Source organism: Carcharodon carcharias, chromosome 6, assembly GCF_017639515.1.
Source record: "Carcharodon carcharias isolate sCarCar2 chromosome 6, sCarCar2.pri, whole genome shotgun sequence".
Taxonomy (NCBI): Eukaryota; Metazoa; Chordata; class Chondrichthyes; order Lamniformes; family Lamnidae; genus Carcharodon; species Carcharodon carcharias.
The window spans coordinates 25,065,438-25,088,342 of NC_054472.1; the positions used below are offsets into that span (position 1 = coordinate 25,065,438).

The 22,905-nt window shown below is 40.7% G+C and overlaps 1 protein-coding gene across 1 annotated transcript in view; it reads right to left on the reverse strand.

The window, feature by feature from the left end:
• Positions 1–580: 580 nt before the first annotated feature.
• LOC121279289 (sperm-associated antigen 1-like) overlaps positions 581–22,905 on the reverse strand; it is a 133,824-nt gene continuing 111,499 nt past the window's right edge. The window contains exons 16-19 of the mRNA XM_041190414.1: positions 20,536–20,662; positions 17,864–18,040; positions 8,576–8,992; positions 581–1,804 (exon numbers count right to left, since the gene is read on the reverse strand). Of these exons, the coding sequence (XP_041046348.1) occupies positions 1,676–1,804; positions 8,576–8,992; positions 17,864–18,040; positions 20,536–20,662 (850 nt within the window). The 3' untranslated portion in view covers positions 581–1,675. The remainder of the gene's footprint in view (positions 1,805–8,575; positions 8,993–17,863; positions 18,041–20,535; positions 20,663–22,905) is intronic.

Below are 22,905 nucleotides of genomic sequence, written 5' to 3' on the forward strand. Positions count from 1 at the left end.
GTCACAGATAACCATTGATACATGCTGACATTAGATAGAAGAAAGGTGCATATTTTCTTTCTATTTCTAGTTACTTTCTCTCAACAACTCCTGAGCCAGTTTTTGTTAGTAAGACAGCTCACTCACTTCCCTTTTTCAAAAAAAAAATTGTTTGCTCCCTATCCCAAATTGTATTTGCAGCAGGGCTGAGATCAGTAAATCATTACCTAGGAATCTGTAGATACTTTGTATTTCACCATCAGGAAATAACTACACATCTTAAACCAATTTGTTTTCCCATTTTCATGTTAACCATAGATGTGTTTATATGTAATGGCTAGAGTAGGTACAAGGAAGAGCAATGGTGGATGAATAGACTCCCACAAATTATAATTGTTAAAGGACCACATTTTTAAAAATTGAAAGGCCAGATCTGATGGTGGTTATGTGAAGAACTCCCTTTTAATCACAATGGGTTACACCAGTTGGCATACAATTTATGAAACAAGGCTCCTGGTGAGCAAGGCTCTATAATGGGAACACTATTTTGCAAAATTATCATTTCATCAGCAGAAATTCCCTAGGACAGAAGTAGAAGGAATCGATACAATAATAAGTTTATTATTTCAGTGCATAAACAACAGGCTGAAGCAATTTCTGCATTTCCCTGACCTTAACTGTCAGATTGCATTACAGAGCATAAAGTTATCAGACACGCACAACATTTTAAATAGTACAGCAGTAAAATAATCTGCACAAATTTACTGCATTCTGAATAACTGCATTTTACATTCAAAGTTGAAGGTTTCTTAATAAGTATCCTTGCTTAGCTTAATTCCTGTTCGTTAACAGGGCAGTTAACAGTCTTGACCAGGCAATCCATTAAACAAAAGCTACTGCATTCTAATTTAGTACTAACTAGAGTGTAAGTACTTCAGAGGTTAAAAAAATTACCAGTACTATCTATTCTGAAACTTGGAGCTTTGTAAAAATCTAAAACTAAAATACCAGATGATAATTCTAGAGGTAGAACAGAATTGAAGTAATAACATAAACAACAGAAAATAAATGTTTATTGCCTTAGTGCCATCAGTGGGAGTACACCAAGAATTATGTTCAACATGAATTGACAGAAATAATAACAAAATGCTGGAAATATTCAGCAAGTCAGGCCAACTGTGTAGGGAGAGTGTGTTAACATTTCATGTCAATGACCTTTCAGATAAAAGGTTATAGACCTGAAACATTAATTCTTTTCCTCTCCACAGATGCTGCCTGACTTAGGTATTTCCAGCGTTTTCTGTTATTTCAGATTTCTAGCATCTGCAGGATTTTGCTTTCATATGAGGAATTAACAAGTCTTGCTAGTTTATTTTGGGGGGCTGAAAGTGATGCGATGCCCCTTTCAGTAAACCCACACAGGCTAACAAATAAAACTGATCATTGTTTTAATGGTTTTATTTGCATGGACTTTTATGAAACCGATAATTGTAAATGAATTTTGAGGGAGAAGAACAAGGTACATGAGTGAAAGATTAGCAAAATAACTTCTAGGTCATCACACATTTGTTAGTTTTGAGGAAGAAATAAGTCGAAATAAAGTATGCAGCATAAGCCATACAATTTTCATAGTTCTAAACCTCCTGAGTTACACACATTGTGTATTAAGCTTGTGATTCGTGCCAAATAATTAAAATTATATATCATAGTTTCTTGCTAGATTCTGTACATCTTCAGAGGTGAAGTCATCGCTCTTCATCTCTAACAGACAGTTGAAGAGTTGTTGCACTTGTTCCCTTCCTTTACCTACAAGCACTGACACCATCTGCACAAAAACAAAATTCATTTAATTTAGTCATTTAACCCAATAATATGAAGTCACCCAGAATTCAGTTAGTCTGTAGGCATATAAAATTCAAAGCACAATTTGTTAATAATTGTTCTAATATCTTCTGCAAGCTAGTTTCATGAAGTTGTGCATCTGGCACAGCATGTAATTTTGTGGACTTAGTTTTAAGATTGAATATGATTTATAAAATGTTTTTGTGTAAAGTGCACCTTGTCACAATTTTTCAGACATGCTTTAGATATTAGCATCTATAAGGTGTTACGTCAATCTGTTAATCTATGGCCTAGAAATTGGATTGTACAATGCTGCTTTATTTTTTGGGCGATAAACAGGAACTGAAGGATCCAAATGCTCAGTCCATACCAGGAGAGAGTTACATGTCAAATTGGTTTGTGTGCCACAGAGTCATCCAGAGTGCCCACCAGAAACTGTTAGTTCCTTCACCTTTGCAGATGGATGGTCCAACATTTGCTTCAGGCCCCTTTGAAAAACTGGATCGTGACTGATTGTAGTTTGCAGCCTGTTTGTTGCAGTCAATTTTCTTGGGACTAATGGGACCACTAAAGGCTGCCACCAAAAGGTAAGTAAAACATTACCTTTCTCCTAATGTGGAGCAGGTGTGATACTCCAGGCTGCAGGTTCAGACTAGAAGCAACTGCTCGTCCCCTATTGCCTATTACTGTATTTTCCTCCAACCAGCTGTCCTTGCTCTCATTCCCCACTTAGCTCCACTAGTGCCTGTTCCTTCAGTCACTAAGACCCTGCTCTCTGCAACTCACTCGCAGTACATTTCCCTTGCTCCCTGACTTCGAAAGAGTTAAACACCTTCTTGTGAACTTTACTTCCATCTTCTCCAGATTGCTCTCTTATTCCTCTCCTTTCTATTCAGCATCTACTAATTATCCACTGTCCCGTAAAGTGCTGTTAGATGCCTCTCAGTACATGAGATCTATAGAAATGCAAATTATTTTATTGATAAACAACATCACCTGAGTAAACGTGCTTACTTCAAAAAAAGATATATGGGAATGATATTCAGGCTTTGGTTTTGGCCTGAAGTAAGAATGGCAGTGATCCCAGCAGTTAACCTCCCCGGAGATTGTTAGGTCAGTGGCAGCACTTCATTTACATAGGGCCAAACAGCAGAAGTGTCTCAAGGTGCTTCTTTAGGGACGAGATGCTTGTCACCTGCATGGATGAGAAGGACTGCAGAGTGGATGAGCAAACTGGCACCATGGGGGGAGCGAAAAGAAACATGGCAGTGATAGGGGACAGTATAGTTAAGGGGATGGACACTGTTCTCTGTAGCCATGACTGGGAGCTCTGAAGACTGTGTTGTTTGCCCAGTGCCAGGGTTAAGGTCATTTTCTCAGAGCTGGAGATAAACTTGGAGAGGGAGGATCCAGTTGTTGTGGTCCACATAGGAATCAACGACATAGGTAGAACTAGGAATGATGTTCCACTGAAGCAAGGTTGAAGCCTTAGGTTCCAATTTAAAACAGAACATAAAAGGTATTCATCTCTGGATTGATACCATGTGGCAATTGGCATAGGGGTCAAGCAGATTCGAGAATTAAAAACGAGGCTCAAAGAGTCAGGTGAAGGAAGAGATTTCGATTCATGGGACACTCTCAGGAAAAAGAGACCTGTTCTGTTCGGATAGGCTCTAATTAAATTGGGCTGGGGCCAGCAAATCGTATAACTAGGAACTAACAGAGATGGGGGAGGGTTCGGGTGAAGGGCGATTTAGAAATCCAAAGAGAAAAGTTGACACAAAACAGCGTAGTGAGACAGGAAGGGAAAGAGTTTAACAGTAATTGTGCACCAGCGACTATTCGTCCATACAGGGAAAAGTAGTAAAAAAAAAAATGAAATTAAAGGCTCTTATTGTGAATGCTTTGCACATTCAAATAAAGAGAGATGAACTAGTATCATAAAGCAAAATAAATGGTTTAGATCTAGTTGCCACTACAAAGATTGGGAAATAAATATTGCAGGGTACATAATAGTTGTGAAAAGACAGATTGGTAAAGAGGAAGGGTAGCCCTGAGAGTGAAGGATGACATAAGGACATTAGTGGGGAAGGATCTTGGCTCAGAAAATCATGAAGTAGAATCAGTATGGGTGGAGACTAGGAACAGCAAGAGTCAGAAAACGCTGGTGGGAGTAGTTTATCAACTAACAGTGGTTACTCCGTTGGACAGAGCATTAAACAAATTATTGGTGTGTGTAACTCACTAAGTTACTTACTATTACTTAATGGGGAGATGGTGGCACAGTGGTAATGTCACTGGACATTAGCCAGAGGCCCAGGCTAATGCTCTGGGAACAAGGGTTCAAATCCCATCGTGGCAGTTGGTGGAATTTAAATTCAATTAATAAAACCTGGAATTGAAAACTAGTTTCGTGAAACTATTGTCATTTAAAAAATGCCTTTCAGATCACTAATACCCTTTAGGAAAGGATATCTGCCATCCTTACCTATATGGCCTAAATGTGGCTTCCAACCCACAGCAATGTGGTTGACTCTTGACAGCTCTCTGAAATGGCCTAGCAAAATCACAGGCAATGAAGGATGAGCAACAAATGCTCATTTACCACATCCCATTAAAAAAACATATTCTGGGCCTCTGTCCCTTGGTCCTCATGCAATGCCAGATGGAGATGTAAAAGAACCATAAACGTCACACTTTGTTAGAAATGCAAACTGAAGATATATCTCTGTTTTCTGTTTCTTTTAAAGATAAACATGGTATAACAACCATGGGAGATTTCAATGACCCCCCAAATAAACTAGCCAAGAAGCTGGTGAAAGGGAAAAAGTGAATGGAGGTTTAACAGTATGTAAAAAACTCAGTGGGTAAAAGATAAGTAAGAAGCCTAACAAAAGGGGAATCAATGCCAGATCTAATAATGGGAAATGAACCAGAATAGATGAGAGAAGTAAGCATAGGGTAAGATCTAGGCAGTAGCAATTACAACTTGTGGCAAGTAACATTCGTGCCACACAAGTGCCAAGCAATGGCCATCTCCAACAAGAGAGAATCTAACCATCACCCCTTGACGTTCAACGGCATTACCATTGCTGAATCCCCCATTATCAATTTCCTGGGGGTTACCATTGACCAGAACTGAACTGGACCAGCCATATAAATACTGTGGCTACAAGAGCAGGACAGAGTCTGGGAATTCTGTAGGGAGTAACTCACCTCCTGACTCCCCAAAGCCTGTCTACCATCTATAAAGCACAAGTCAGGAGTGTGATGGAACACTCTCCACTCGCTTGGATGAGTGCAGCTCCAACAACACTCGAGAAGCTTGGCACCATCCAGGACAAAGCAGCCATCTTGACTGGCACCCCTTCACCACCTTCAACATTTACTCCCTCCACCATTGACACACAGTGGCAGCAATGTGTACCATCTACAAGATGCATTGCAGCAACTCACCAAGGCTCCTTTGACAGCACCTTCCAAACCCACTACCATTTAGAAGAACAAGGGCAGCAGATGCATATGAACACCACCACCTGCATTTTCCCCTCCAAGTCACGTACCTGACTTGGAACTATATCTCTGTCCCTTCACTGCCGCTAGATCAAAATCCTGGAAATCCCTCCCTAACACCACTGTGGGTATTCCTGCAACATATGGATTGCAACGGTTCAAGAAGGCAGCACACCACTGCCTTCTCAAGGGCAATTAGTGATAGGTTAAATGCTGGCGATGCCCACATCCCATGAACGAATAAAAAAAACTTTCACAAGGTTTAAGATAATAATTAAGACATAACTAAGACAAAGATCAAAGTGACAGGTTTGGAGGGAAAAAAGTGAACTCTGAAGGGTCGAAACTGACCTGTGGAAGTTAAACCGGAAAAAATATCAACAATGAACTAGAATAGCAGTGGAAAATATTTTAAAAAATGATCAACAGAGTTCAGGATAATGAAAAAGTAAGAACAAACTATCCTATAAGAAAATTGCATACACAAGTACATGGACAATAAATGAGAGAGTGACAAAAGGAATACAAAGAGATTAAGAAAGTCAGAAACAATTAAGAAGGCAAAGAGGAACTATAAATAATGTTATTAAAGAAATGCATAGAAACAGTAAAGTGTTCTTCAGAAATATAAATAACAAAAGAAAAATCAGGATAGGGTTAGAGCCACTAAGGAATGCACAAGACAAACTTATAGGTAAATATTATAAGACCATAAGGAAAAGGTGCAGGAGTAAGCCATTTGGCCCTTTGAGCCTGCTCAATGACAATGAAATGGCAGAAATACTGTATAATTAATTTTCTCTCATTATGTAACAGGAAGATTGAGATGGGCATGATATTTGGAGAACAGAATAAAAAAATGTCCAAGAGAGTTAAAACAGAAAGAGGGGAGATAAGCTAGTCAAATTTAGAGGATAAAAGCTCTTCTCTAGATAAATTACATTTGCACATATTATAAGAAGCTACATATGAGATAGCAGACAGTATATGTACATCTTCAAGTTCTCTGCTGAAGGCAGGTCCGTGGCGAACCACAGCAAAATGCCATGATTTTTTTTTACTACAGATAGGGCTTGTCTATTTCCACCGGAAAGGGGATCGAATTCTGTGCTGTTGGCATTGATCTGAACCACAGTCATTTAGCCAACTGAGCTAACTGGCCCCCCGTATTTGTGTATGTAAAATATAATAAAATGTCAACAGAAAAGGCAATGGTGCTGGACGACTTGTAGACACCTAATACTATTCCTATATTTAAAAGGGGAGGTACAACAAATCCAGGAAGCTATAGACCAGTTAGTTTAACATCAGCAGTAGGAAAGAGAAATTTTTACTCAAAGATGTAATAGGCAAACATTTAGGAACTGAAAATATAATGAAGAACAGTCAGCAGTGTTTTCAAAAGGGAAGGTCATGCTTGATGAGCCTTATTGAATTCTTTGAAGAAGTAATTAGAAAGAGTAGACTATAGGGTAATATAGTAGGTATAGACTTCTTGGATTTTCAAAAGGCTTTCAATAAATTACCACATTGTAAGCTTGTGATTAAGGTCAGAGTATGTGAAGTATGGGGTCAAGTGGCAGAATGGATAGCAAAATGGCTACAAAGAGTGCAGGTTAAAGGTAATCACTCAGACTACTGGAGAATGAGAAGTGGTGTTACAAGTGCTGGGACTGCTGTTGTACACCATTTGCATAAATTATTTGGATTCAGGAGCTGAAAATAAAATACCAAAATTTGCAGACATTGGGAATAGAGTTTATATTGAGGAAGACTGCAACATAATACAAGGAGACATTAATAAACTTGCAGAATGGGCATGCAATTGATAAAGGAATTTTAATTAAGATAAGTGTGAGGTGTATGTTTTGTTAGGAGGAATAAGGAGTCCACCTTACTACGTGGAAAAGTAGAGCCTAAATGGGGCAGAGGAGCAAAGGGATCTAGGGGTACAGATACACAAATTAATAAAAGTAACAATGCAGTTAACAAATGCAATAAAAATGAAACAAGCACTGGGGTTCATTTCTATTAGAAGAAAATTTACAAGCAAAAGTTATTTTGAACTTTTATAGAACACATCTAAGAGTGTTCATAGAATAGATTGGTTACAGTACAGAAGGCAGCCATTTGGCTGGTCTGTTTGTGCCAGCTCTCTGCAATAGTAATTTACCTAGTCTCACTACCCTGTCTTTTTCCCAGACCCCAGCAATTCTTTTCTTCTCACATAATTATCCAATTCTCTTTTGAATGCCCCAATTGAATTTGCCTCCACCACACTCTCAGGCAGTGCATTCCATATCCTGAACACTTGCTGCAGAAAAAAATTTTCTTCTTGTTGCTGTTGCTTCTTTTGCCAATCACCTTAAATCGATATTCACCGGTTCTGGCCCCTACCGCCAATGGGAACAGTTTCTCCTCATCTATTACGTTCCTGATCCCTCATGATTTTGAGCATCTTTATCCCGTTTCCCCTTAATCTCCTCTTCTTTAAAGAAGACGCAGCTTCTCCAACCTATCCACAAAGCTGAAGTTCCTCACCCATGTAACCATTCTCATGAATCTTCTCTGCATCTTCTCTAATGCCTTCGCAATGTGCTCAATTCTGGTCTTCAAATTATAAAGAGGATATAATTGAACTGGAGAAAATATGTTTACAAGGATGATGCCAAAACATAGAGTTTATGCCCCATTAGGAAAAACTGAACAGGCTGGAAATGACCTGATACAGGTCTTCAAAATTATCAAAGGGTTTAATAAGGTAGATGTTTCTTCCTGTGGGGAGTCCAAAACTAGGGGCTGTAAATATAAGATTGCCAGTAATAAATCCAGCAAGAAAGGACATTAGTGAACTAGATGGGTTTTTACAACAATGATGTCATGGTCATCATTAGACTTTTAATTATAAATTTTTTATTGAATTCAAATTCCACTATCTGCTGTGGCAGGATTTGAACCTGGGTCCCCAGAACATTACCCTGGGTCTCTGGATTACTAAACCAGTGACAATCCCACTGCATCATTACCTCCAGATGGAACAGTTAACTAGCATAGATGCATTTAAGGGGAAACTAGTTAAGTGCATGAGCAAGAAAGGAACATATTAATATGTTGACATGATGAGGTGAAGTGAGATGCAGTAAGGCTCCCTTAAACACTGCCGTTGACCTGTTAGACTGAATGGCTTATAAATTTTATGCAACTTCTAAAAACGTGGTTAAACTTTAAAAAAAAAACATACCTTAAATCTTTCTGTTTTGCACAGATGAACAAGATGCCGATACACAAGGCTGGGGTTACTTTTTAAAAGGTGTCCTTTCAAAGCTTGAATAATCATGGTGAACACATCACCTTCCAGTTTATTGCTCATCATGGATGGTAGGTCCTCTGGTTCTACATTTTTTAGCAGCTCTGCGCAGGCAGCAAGATCATTCTTGGCCTGCAACAAACTTAAGGCTTGGCCAAATTCATATGCATTTGTAGGCTTTAAATTAGCTCCTTTTTCTGGAGGTGGATGAGAATTTCCAAAGGCCCCTTGTCCAATTGATGGATCCTCACTTATTACAGAATTCACTTGCACCGCTTTGGAATTAGTTAGAGTTTCTTGCTCATTGCCAGTTTTGATTGCACTGTCCTCCTCTTCATCACTATCAGCAACCTTTAGAAGATAAAAATGGTAGAATTTGAAAACAATAAGCTTTGTGGTCTGTTAAACTCTGCATCAGCATTACATAATACCTTAAAGCAAAGAAAAAAAGTTTTTCAAAAAACTAAAATGAAAGGTTGTATAAAGTTAGGCGTGGTAATCTGATGTGTAATATTTAAGAAAAATGTTCTAATGGAAGATCACATGATCTTAGTATTCAATAGCAGAGTAGCGCGGGCTACCTCTGTAGTTAGTAGTCTACAGTCAGTAGTTAGTAGCAGCTGTAGTATAGAGGTAGTGTTTGAAGTGTTAGCACATGTTTAGTTGCTGCAGAGTACCTTTGTAAATAAATATCAAGTTTCCACCTATGAAGTGGCTGCCACTCAACTCTATCATTAGTACCAAAGCAGCCACCCCTTACAACAAGCGTGCGAACAGGATTCTACAAACTGGTGACTAGGATCAAACAAACTGACGATGAGGAATTATTTGGATGTGTACTTGCGATGCCATGACATACAAGGCTATGGGCCTAGTGCTGGAAAATGGGATTAGAATAGTTAGGTATTTGTTTGACCGGTGCAGTTTCCAATGAGCCGAAGGGCCTTTTTCTGTGCTGTAGACCTCTATAACTCAGGGTTAAACCAGTTAAACAGAAGCAAGCAAGAGAAATGAAATCAGCATTATACCTCGCACAGCAATTGTAAGTAGAAGTTCCGTTTAGTTTATCGAAGGAACAGTCTCACAGAATTCTGCAATTCGGAAGAATTGATCCTTTCGATCCAGCAATGGACGATTAGTTCCACTATATTGGGCGTCTCTCGTTCTTTTTCCAGGCAAATGAGATTTTGGGGGAAGAGAAGAGGCGGGCGATCCTCTTAAGTACGTGTGGGAACCAGACTTATGGCTTGATTCAGAGTTTGACGGCACCCAGTGCCCCAAACTCGAGAAATTTTGATGTATTAGTGGCCCTGGTGAAGGGCCCTTACCAACCAAAGCCTTCAGTAATAATGCAAAGGTTCAAGTTTAATTTGAAAATTAGAGCCCCAGGGGAGGCAGTTGCAAACTATGTGGCAATCTTGAAGCAATTAACGGAGCATTGAAAGTTTGGTACATCCTTAAATGATATGCTTAAAGATCGTTTGGATTTTAAGAAGGTGCTAGAGATTGCACTGGCAATGGAAAGTGCAGTTAGAGATTCGAAAGCCATACAGGGCGTGCAAAATGTCATCGTCCTCCACATCAGGTGGGAAGCCCCAGCCAAAAAGGGAGCGAAAATGCAAGACTCTACTGAGAGGCGGGAAACAGCACCCGCTAGCAGAAAAATAGAAAAAGTGATTTAGTAGCAAAAACAAGGAATAATATCAATAGAGATGGAAATAAACAACCTTTTAACAATTGGCACTTTAAAAAAAAAAGAATGTTTTTTATTATCATAAAAATGGTCACAAAATGAGTATAATAAGAGTCAAGCAGACTTTTAAACAAAAGAAAAAAAGTGAGATCTACAACATAGGAGAGCCTGAAGCGACAGATTCAGGTATTTATTCATTGTTTAACTTGGAGGTTGGAAGAACTGAACCAATCTATGCAACAGTGAAAGTGAATGGTAGACCTGTATGAATGGAAGTGGACTTCCACTACAGTAATTGGGGAACATGCCTTCAAATATCTGAATAATGGGGAACATCAATTAAATTTGGAAGAAACAAATGCCCAATTAAAAACATACACAGGTGAACACATCCAAGTCAAAGGCATAAGTAGTGTAACTGTTGATTATGGGAGCCAATCGGTAAAGCTACCCTTGATGGTAGTAAAAGGCGAGAGGCCAAGCCTCCTAGGGCGCAACTGGTTAAAGAAGATCAAGCTGGAATGGGTTGAAATTTTCCAGTTGAGAGCAAGTGGGTTACCAGGGCTACTATCCTGTAAGTACGCCACAGTCTTCAGGGACAAACTTGGGAAGATCCAAGGGCCGCTGGTAAAAATTCATGTGGATCCAGAGGCCACCCCCCGACTCATGAAGGCCAGGCCAGCACCTTATGCATTGAGAGAAAATGTCAACACCAAATTGGGCAAACTAGAAAAAATGGACATTATACAACCTGTGCAGTTCTCAGAATGGGCAGCGCCCATAGTCCCTGTCCTTAAACCCAACCAGAACATTTGAATTTGTGGAGACTACAATTAATGATTAATAAAGTAGCTAAGCTAGACAGACAACCCCTACCAAAAACTGAAGACCTGTATACCAAGCTGGTAGGTGGAACCACCTACACGAAGCTTGATATGAGTTATGCTTATCAACAGTTATTGATATCTAACAGTTAGATAATGCCTCCTGGGAATTTGTCACAATTAATACCCAAGAAAGGGTTATACCAGAACACTTGATTGCCTTTCAGTGTCTTCTCAGCTTGCGCCATCTTCCACAGAACAATGCAAAGTTTACTGCAGGGACTGCCCCAGGTTGTTCTCTATTTAGATGATGTTTTGGTGACAGGATTCACTGAAAAAGTGCACATGGCAAACTTAAAAGTCTTAAAACGTTTCTTGCAAGCTGGAGTGCATTTAAAAAAAAAGTGCACGTTCCAAGCAAGGGAGGTAATCTATTTGGGTTACCAGGTAGATTCAAAGGGCCTCCACCTGGATGAGGAGAAAGTGAGAGCCATAAGAGAGGCACCTGCGCCAAAGAACACCTCAGAACTCAAATCATTCCCAGGAGTGATCAATTATTATGGGCGGTTCTTGCCAAATGTGTCTACAGATCTAGCACCCCTACATTGTCTACTCAAAAAGAACCAACTTTGTCTTGGGAGACACCCCAGAAAGAAGCTTTCAAGAAGGTCAAACAGTTGTTGCACTCGTCCAACCTATTTGTACATTATGACCAGAGGAAAGAATTAGTGTTGACCTGTGATGCATCCCCATAAAAAGTGAGAGCAGTGCTCTCCCATCGATGGATGATGGCATGGAATAGCCAATGGGTTACATATCAAGAATGCTCACCAAAGCGGAAAAGGGTTACTCGCAGATAGAAAAAGGCGGCCTGTAAATCATCTTTGGTGTTAAGAAATTACACCAGTACGTACATGGCTGCCATTTTACTATTGTTTCAGACTACAAGCCATTGCTAGGATTGTTCAGCGAAGACAGGTCAATACCACCCATAGCCTCAGCAAGAATACAATGATGGGCTTTAATCCTGGCAGCATACGAGTATACTTTCATACATAGGCGTGGTAGTCAAATTGCAAATGCCGATGCACTTAGTCGTTTACCTCTACAAGAAAAGGATGTGGAAGTCCCAGTTCCACAAGAACTTATTTTGTTGTTACGTTTCTTAGATTCATCTCCAGTATGCAGTCGACAGATCAGAGACTGGACAAGTAGGCTCCCAGTCCTATCATAAGTACGAGAATGAGTACTTCGTGGTTGATCACAAAAGCCTGTATCTGATTAAATGAAACCGAACTTCAACAGAAGGCATGAAATAACCATCCAGGATGGTATCTTTTTGTGGGGAGCATGAGTGATAGTACCTCCAAAGAGTAGACAGCATTGCTAATTGAACTACACAGCGCACATCCAGGAATATCCCGAATGAAGACCATAGCATAAAAGTACCTATCGTGGCCTGGGATGGATGGTGAAATAGAGAGTTTAGTGAAGAATTGTGTACAATGTCACCAACTACAAAAGTTACCTTCAACAGCTCCATTAAACCCTTGGGAATAGCCAGGAAGACCATTGGTGTTGGTACATATGGACTATGTTGGACCTTTCATGGGAACAATGTTTCTGCTCATTGTTGTTGCCCACTCAAAATGGATGGACATATATGAGGTGATATCACCAATGTCTTCTGCTACAATTGAGAAGTTCATCAAAGTTTTGCAATTACCGGACTACCAGAAGTAGTTGTTTCTGATAACGGCACGGCATTTACGAGTGCTGAGTTTCAACAGTTTATCAGCCCCAACAGTATCACTCACGTAAAAACTTCACCGTACCCCCTGCCTCAAGTGGACTGGCCAAAAGGGTGGTTCAAACATTCAAGGCTGGCATGAAGAAATTAATGAGTGGTTCCTTAGCTAGCAGGCTTTCTTTTCCATTATACACAACATGTGTCGCACCTGCAGAATTATTGATGAAACATTGTCTCAGGATGAAATTGAGCTTAATGATGCCAAATTTAGGCAGGAAGGTGGAAAGGAGTCAGGGAAGTCAGAAAATAAGACACGACTGGCATAGTTGCGAGAGGAAATTTACCGTAGGAGAAACGGGTATAGATGAAGAGTTTTGGAGAAGGACCAAACTGGTTATCGGGTGAAATAAGTGCAGCGAATGGACCTCAATTTTACCACATGGAGGTGGAAGGCCGAGTCATAGTGGATCATCTAAGGAAGAGAGGAACAATACACCAAGAAATGATTTCACCAGTGTTCACAACCGGGTCAGCGTTTCCTGTTGACAGAACTCAACCCAGTTCAGGCACATCTGTTGTTCCTTCAAGAGTGGAGGATACAGATCTGCAGGAAATGACTGAAGCACCTGACGTTCAGACAACTCCAGATAAAGAGGTTCCTGACAAGGCATCTGAAGTTGTTCAGCTGAGACGCTCTACACACAAAAGGAAACCCCCAGAAAGACTGAATTTGTAAACTACTTATCAGTATAAATATTTTGCTATTTTGAGAGGATTGTAAATGTAAATATAAAATATATTTCTGAGTAAAGGGGGTGGGATGTGGTAATGTGATGTGTAATGCACATTTAAGAAGGATATTGTAATGGGAGATCACATGATCTTAGTATTCAATAACAGAGTAGTGAGGGCTACCTCTGTAATTAGTAGTCTGTAGTCAGTAGCAGCTGCAGTATAGAGATAAAGTTTGAAGTGTTAGCACAGGTTTAGTTGCTGCTGAGTACCTTTGTAAATAAACACCAAGTTTCAGGCTATGAAGTGTGCTACTCAACTCTATCATTATTACCAAAGCCACCACCCCTTACAGCAAGCTGGCAAACAGGATCCCACAAACTGGTGACTAGGATCCAACATTAGGAAACTGGACTGGGGAGGGAGTCAGCTGAGACTATAGGAAAGGAACCCAAAAAAGTGCTTGTTAGCTCAAGATTCAGGTGCCCTATCACTCAGAGCACATTATAGCAGTATTAATGTGGAAAGGCTTTGAAGAGTCAGGACATGAGGTACTTGCTGAGAAATAGCCAGCCTTTGGCTTGCTCAAGTAGTAATTATAGTAATCATGTGGCTGGTCCAATTAAGTTTCTAGTCGATGGTGATCCCCAGGATGTTAATGGTGGGGGATTCAGGGATGGTAATACCTTTGAAGGTCAAGGAGAGGCGGTTAGGCTCTCTTGGTGGAATTCCCTTGGTTTTTGGACACTTATCCCGTATATTCAGGCCATCACTGAGATGTTAGCACAGCTGGTATGTTTCGACTTACCCTAGCTAGGAAAGATGCTACAATTGTAACTTATAATAACTTTACATACACAGGATTGCATTTTTGTTTTGCTCCATTGTTATCTGGAGTCTGGATTCAGCCTATGATATGTATTAGGGAGATTTCGGAGCATGAGAAGCCTATAGACGTGGCATGTGAAAGAGGCGTCAAGTTTATTTATCATTGCTTGAGAGTCCCACACTCTCTCTCTTTCTCTGTCCCACACACTCTCTCTCTCTGTCACACACACTCTCTCTCTCTGTCCCACACAATCTCTCTCTGTCCCACACACTCTCTCTCTCTGTCCCACAATCTCTCTCTCTCTCTTTCCCTCACACTCTCTCTCTCTTTCCCACACACTCTCTCTCTCTGTCCCACACACTCTCTCTCTCTGTCCCACACTCTCTAATATCACTCAATCATATAGACTTTGCATTCATGTTCCTGAGTTGTGTGATTATAGTCTAATTTAAATAACCTGTTGTTTGATAGTACAGAACTTGAGAGTATTGCTAAAAAAATACATTTTCGCGAAGTTTTGCGTCATGCACTCATCAGGGCAATCACTGGAATACCAATGTATTCCACTTTTACCTAGGTAATGAAATATTGTACTACAGCAGGTCTGTAGCAGGACACTCCATCTCAGGGGTCTAGTGACCTGCGTATAGATATATTATCTGATTTAGAGGGGAATGCAATCAGAGACCCGGGAAGCACCAGTTAATGGAAAAAGAGTCAGAGGGTGAGACGTAAACTATAGCATCGATAGAGCGATTTGACAAAAAGAATTATACAGTTGCAATTGTAGCTTGTTGAAGCATAGGAGGGGAATTAGGAAAAGAGAACATTAGGGGGTAAAGCAGAAGTAACAGATATACTAAGTAACAGATGACTGTATGATAGCAAGACATCAAAATCAATACCACCATATGACAATATATTGACTATATGTTTATAATGTTATAGTGTTTATCTCAATAATCTAAGCAGAAAATTATTTTTTGTATCCCAAGCGCAATCATCCATTGTGATGCTGAGCCATAGGAATTGGGATGGCCTCTGATTTAATCCCTAGGGGACACAGTTTAAGAATAAGAGGTTTCCCTTATAAAACGGAGATGAGGAGAATGTTTTTCTCTCAGAGGGTCGTTAGTGTATGGAATTCTCTTCCCCAGAAAGCAGTGGAGTCTGGGTCATTGAATTTATTCAAGACTGAATTAGATAGATTTTTGATGGTCAAGGAAGCCAAGGGTTATGGGGGGCAGACAGGAAGGTGGAGTTGCGACCACAACCAGATCAGCCATGATCCTATCAAATGGCAGGGCAGATTCAAAGGGCTGAATGGCTACTCCTGTTCCAAAGTTCTATATTCCTAGTCTGTTTTGAGTTAACCAAGCTCAGCCAAGGCAGCAGTGAGCATCCAACAAGTGGATTGTGAGAGCTGGAGAAGTCGGGAGAAATAATGTTCCCTGTAGTTGAATAACTAATCTCGACGCACACATTAACAAGGCTCATTTGGGTGAAGTTCTGCAAGGCTTCTGGCATCAGTGGAACTGTACCTACCAAGTATCTGTACTTTGAGCAAAGAAGGCAATTAAAGATTGTGGGAGGTGTAGGTCAAAGGAGAAAATAATTTGCCATTTTGATTGAAATTCAGGGCTAAACATAATCCTTAATTTGTAACAGTTTTCCCATAGTTCAAAATTGGAGCTGAACTGTATATGACTAAAGAAAAGTTTCAGCTGAGCAAAATAGTATGCAACATATTTCTGCTATCAAAATCCTAATCTTCACTTCCTATTTCTACTTAATTGAAATGAAACAGAACAGACATTATAAAGTCAAAGCATAGATAGAAAACGCACTTCAAATTAAAATTAAATTCATTTGGTAGAAGCTGGGATCTTGCTCCATCTGTGCAGTTTTAATCTTTCGTATTTTCCTTCCTGATTGTTGCGTTCCCTTATCAGAAACATTGGCTTACCTTCCCTATTCAGATGCCAACGTACTTGTTGCTCATTTGTTGTATTAAATAGGTGACAACTGAAGCTAAATTTAGCAATAAGAAGTAAACAACAACTTTTGAGTGGGAGAGAAATTAAGAGATAGAGATAAAGGAACAAGGTAAAGAAGGTGCATTTATAATGATGTTTTGGAGTTCACTGCCAAACAATTGTGTCCTCACTTGTAGGACATGTTTTTCAGTGCATGCTTGGAACGAGTGGGGAGGCCAGGGGGAGAAGGCAGGGTCACCACTGACTTAGCTTTTAAATTCCCAATCGTGTCACTGTTTTGAGCGTGATGCATATGGCTGCATGGCATTGGAGGACATTGTAGTAACTGCACTGCTCTAGCTAAATCTGGACTTTGATCCTCACAATCCTTCTACCTTAGTTCAATTCCTGTTGTCAAGTGCTCAATTTTTTACTGTCTCTTGAGTCCTTTGAGTTTCCCAAAGGTCCAGCAGTTTTTAACTGCAGGATTCTTTTAAATATCCTTTTGTCTCTTTCCCATCCAGGGCAGAGGCCTTTTGGGCAGGAAAGCCTGTAGTATGAGGCTATAGCCAAGAAAAGCAAATAGGTCTAGTTTGGGATAGGTGGGGGCCATGCTCAATGGGGGCTCAAGGTGAACAGACAGATTATGGGGTTCAGTTTACTGGGTAGCTTGTTGGGCTGGAGGAAGGACTCCTGTCCACCCACAAGCGATGGCATAACCCTTATGATTCAGCACTTCTTGCCTGCTTTCACCTGCCAGATTTCCTGAGGCCTAGGAAAACCAGCTGGCACGAGTTACAAATAGAATGACTTTTACAATGAAACCTTGTTACAATACTTAATTGACCAACGCATTTCCCACAAACTGACTGCTTCCTTTTTCCTCATGCCATTAAAATCTGAAGTTAGCAGGTTGGTTCCTGTTTCAGATTTTTTGAACCTCAACCTTTGATCAAACCAGAACTACAAGCTGTTAAGATTCAGTCCTTCCAGCCTGCAGCTGACAAAGGCATAAATTTAAGGTTTTCAGCAGTTTGCATCAGCAATCCTCCTAATCTGGTCTTAAATAATCTGCAAGTTTACTTGAACGTTGCCGACTGGCATGTGGGGCTCATGTGCTAGAAGCCAGTGGCCTCTACCACTCCATTAGACCTTATTATAATAGTTAGTGTCAATTTGGCTCATTTGTGGCCCAGTGATGTTCAAACTGCTTTCATGCCAATTGGGATGGTTCTGAGAGAGAATTAGTGCAAAATTGTCGGTCTCCTGAACGCCAAGCTCATTAAAGCCATGAGGGATGCAAGATGTCCCCAGATGGCTGCTACACACTGTTTTGAATCTAGTGGAATGCAAGTCCACCTGAATTAGTTAAACATTGCCTTGCGACTTTGTTAGGTGATTTAGAATTAAAAAAATACCTCCTGTATTGGGATATCTTTTCTTGGTTTTTCTTGATTGCTGGTCTTGTAAAGAGGTTCCCCTTTTCCCTCCTGTTTCAAAAGTTCAGAAACCTCCAACAATTCTTTCTGAGCCTCAGCAACATTTGGGTCAAGCTTCAGTAGTATATTGAGGTCTTTAATACTAAATGTGTAGCACTGGAAAATAAAAAATATTTTACAGAACAGAAATCTGTGTTAAAGGGCATTGTAATGAACTATAAATGTACTTTAAATTGATACTCACCACAGGAATCTCAAACTGCTTTTACACTGGTGTTATTTTAATTCAGATTCCAGGAAACCTGTGCCCATGAGCCAACTCCCTGCATATACATGTGGCAGAATTATGTTTAAGGCCCTGATGTTAACTTCCTCTGCTTGGTGGAAACTGAAGTAATGGTGGTCATTTAGCCCCCTCTGATCCTGTTGACTTCCAATGTTAAGCAAGTAGGCAGGTTACTTGAAGGAAAGCAGTGGGGGTCATGATCAATGTTCCCTTTACGATGCACAGTAACTCCAAAGTTCCTGCGCATGCCGAGCACATGTGGGCACTGGAGGTTGTTCATGCTTTCTCGCTGCCTTGCCACTTTTCCAGTGGCAGGAAGGGTGGCAGATAGTCTTCTCATCCAGAGCCCAACTGAGTCACTTATGTGGTCAATTAAGGGACTTTTCCCATGTCTGCTGGCATTTACCACAGTGGAGTTTGGTTGGGGTGTGGTGGGGGAGGTGGGAAGACCAGTTTATGTGAAAAATAATTTTTAAAATTATAATATACAATTTCCGCTACATGCATCACTGATCTCTTGTATTTATACATACTACAACCATATTACTACTGTCAGGATGTCTGCAGACAACTTTCAGCATGTTTTGCACCATTTGGTGTTCCATAGTGTTTTCACTGAACACCCTCTACTGGTCTAAAGTCCTTTCTACAATCTTATATATACTGTCTGCTTGGACTGCGGTCTCAGTCTAGTTCAGGTACAGCTCCTTCCTGTTCCAATATTGGTGCCAATGTCTCATGAAATAGGACCTGTCCTTCCCACACCAGTCCTTACATTTACTTTCCTGATCCATTTACCCGTATGCCAATTAGCAATTGGACCAAGTAGTAATCAAGAGATTATCACCCTCAACTTCTGGATCTACACACCATTCAATATCTAATATTAATATAATTATACAAAGCCAAAGTTAGTTCACCATTTCACTGAGATTCATGTAGATAATCCCTCCTATTAAAATAAAATGATTAACACCTGTTGGATGCTTAACAATTGCAATTGACGTTTCTACAGTATTTATCCTGTATGCATAAAAGACAGTGGACTCAGATCAGAGGGGAAAAAAAGTGTGGAAAAATGTAGGGAGCCAATGGAGCTTGGGAAAAAGAGTGGCTGATGTGAATTAAGAACTTTAAGTGAGTGAAATGTCACTGGGAGCCTTCTGATTGTAATTTATGAAGAGTGGCTAGGACAACATTAGGAAAGTCGCACTAAAGTGACAAAAGAATTTCAGCAGCAGTGGCAGATGTGAAGATGGAAGCAAACAATCTTGATGATAGAATAGATGTAAGGAAGGAAGCTCTGGGAAATGACTTCAGAAGTATCAAGGTCAAATGTGATGAATTTGGGGAGTGCCCACATGTGGATGAGGGATCAATATATAGGGTGAAGGGCAATGCGGCAAGCCTGGGAAGAAAGTTGTTGAAGGCTGAGTTTAATTGGAATCACTGGGAACTATAAGTTGTTGGTACAGAGGTCGAAGTCACATTGGACATACATGGAATGCAATCAAATTATTGCCAAGTGGCACTTGCAACTAAAGTTGAGCATAGATGGAAATAAGTAGGTTTTGGCCATTTTACAGTTTCTAATTGTATCTATGTTTAGAAAACCTAACAGTTCAGAGTACTGACATTTGGAAATGAGATGCTGTATAATTGCAACCTTCGCAGTCTGGCCATTGAGAACATGGTTCTAATCAGTGATGCCCCATTAATTAGCATGCAATCAAAATAATTTAAATTCACCACCACATTGCCAAATAAAGGCCACTATTATATGTTGGATGGCATTTCCTAAGTCTATGCAGCCCCAATGTGCCTAGTCTAAATGTAGCACATTGGGAATCAATGTACCAATAATGTTCCCTGCTCATTTAAGCCTCTGATACTATCCTAACTAGGGCTGCTTCTTATAAAGTGGCTGGAGCACCTGATTTGTTGCTCAATGCCCAATAACAAGTGGAAGTCCTAATTCAATTCACTCCCCTCACCCAGGTAACCTCAAAAGGCTATTTTATCTCCTGTACTGTGTTTCATGTCCCTGTCCCTTCAGAAAAGATTTTTATCCTTCAGACACTAGCAGTATGTTACATGCTACTGGTCTCCAAAATTCTGCTGCCCTAAACGAACATGGTCCATTCACAGCATATCATGTGCTTGGAGAATTTTTTTATTATAGTGACCTGACCTTGAATTAAGGAGTGAGGTCAGCTCATTACAGCACAGTGGTTGCCAACAGTCCTGGTACAGAATAGCTAGATTCCCATATCTAACCAAAGATCTCCAAATACCAGCACAGTTATTATGCTACTAATGGATAAAATTCTAGTGTTCATTTGATGTGTCTAATCCATTGCCTTACTTTTAATCCTCTGTAAGCCAGGGCTCTTCGGTAAAATGCTTTTATATTACTGGGCTCCAGCTGCAAAGCTGAGTTACAGTCCTCTTCAGCCTCCTTATATTGATTAAGTTTCAGATAACACAGTGCTCTGAGAAAAACATAAAGCAAACTAGTGCAATTTTTCTTTAATAATACACATTTGTGACATATCTTGAGAATTTTTCAGATCCATTCAGTTAATCTGAAAATCCCAAATACTTGGTGAGAAAAGCTCTAAATATACATGTATACATGCAAGCACCTTCATAATGAAATTACAACGCCTGTGATTTAGGTATTTTTGTCTCAATGAAACCTACCAATTTAGTCTGAGATTACAGTTATTTACATTTCAACAGATGGGCCTGCATTCTACGCAGGGCAGGCTCCCTACACCCCAGTGTAAACATTGGTGCTTGCCCATCTTTGGTTGGCCGGCTCACTCCGCTTTAATTTTTCAGCTAATGGACCTTCAATTATTATGAGGTGAGACTTCTTCCCCTCTCCAAGAGGAAGTCCTGACTCATAGGCTTGCAGTACAGGCAGCACAACGAGGAATGATAGCCACTGCTTGTGCAGCAGCTAGGCCAAAGAGGAGCCTTTCAGTGATGGACCCTGATTTCCTGCTTAAAACTGGCAGGCCATGGCGTACGAGTTGGTGGGGGGGGGGGGGGGGGCAAGGGGGGCCGGGCAGGGTGGAGGTGGGGAGGGAAAACTGTGGGGGAGAGGGGCTTCCAATTCGCACTGGGGACCTGGAAAGGGGATAACCCATTGCACCCTCTTCACTGGCCAGCAGCCTGCAGATGCAAATCTGCTGAGATGCACATTTGACGCAGGCTTCTCCCGCCACACACTAAATCTGAGTGGTGGCAGAATGAGGCCATTAAGTTGCAACCCTCACAATTCTTTGTGAATGAGCTCTGTTTAGCTTGGCTGTGCTGTTGTAACAAGGCCTCTAGGCACATCACAAAGCAAAAGAGGGTAAAACTGGACACATGAGAACACTCCCTATCAGCATAACATCTATTAGGCCTACAAGCCCAAATATCTGGGTCCTCCCCTTGCCCCTCAATTGGTGACAGTGCCTTCAGCCATCTGGGTCCAATGCTGTGAAATTCCCTCCTTCATTCCATTGTCTCTTCTCCTCCCTGTCCTTTAAGGCATTCCTTAAAATCTGCCTCTTTCATCAAGTTTTTGTTCACACCTTCAAATATTTCCTTCTTTGGCTTGGCACCCATTTTTGATTATGTCTTTGTGAAACACTTTGGGATGACTTTCTGTATTAAAAGGTGCTGAAGTATATAAATTCAAGCTGTTGTTGTAAGATAAAAACAGAAAATGCTGAAAAAACTCAGCAGGTCTGACAGCATCTGTGGAGAGAGAAACAGTTAACATTTCAGGCACATGTGACTCTTCTTCAGAGCTGAAGGAAGATAGAAATGTGATGGATTTTATACTGTAAGAGCAAAATAGAAGGTCAGGGAGAGGGGGGAGCTCAGGAGAGATTTGACAAAGATGTCATGGACACAAGACAAACGGAGTGTTAATGATGATGTTAAAGACTAAGGAAAGTGCTAATAATGGCCTAACGGTCAGATGGCAGAACGTGTTGATAGTGGAACAAGGGTCAGTGCTCTATGAAAGCAAAACATAAGAACAAGTTACAGGCTGGCCCTGTGGGGGGAGGAGTTTGGGGGTTGTAAGGTTGCAGGACATTCTGGGGAGGGAAGGTAAACAGCCAGTGGTCGTGGTACATATTGGTACCAACGACATAAGTAAGCTAAGGGATGAGGACCTGCAAGCTCAGTACCGAAAGTTAGGAGATAAATTAAAATGCAAGACCTCAAATGTAGTCACCTCAGGATTACTCCCAGTTCCACACGCTAGCGAGAGCAGGAATAAGAGGATAGATCAAATGAAGGCGTGGCTGGAGAGATGGTGTAGCCAAGAGGGACTCAGATTCTTGAGGCACTGGGACCGGTTCTGGGGAAGGTGGGACCTGTACAAACCAGACAGGCTGCAACCAGGCAGAGCTGGGACCAGTGTCCTTGTGGGGGCTTTTGCTAGTTCAGTTGGGGAGTATTTAAACTAGTGTGGCAGGGAAATGAGATCCCAGGAGTAGGGTCAGATAGGTCAGATTCAGATCAGAAAAATGAAGATAGAACATTAGCTAGGGATGTTGTGATAGACATGGAGTTACAGGATAAGCAAAGTTTTAAAAGTATCCAGCAAAGGAAATTGACAGGATTAAAGTGTTTGTACTTCAATGCAAGGAGTATTACAAACAAGGTAGATGAGTTAAGGGCACAGGTGGGCACATGGCAGCAGGATGTCATTGCTATAATGGAGACC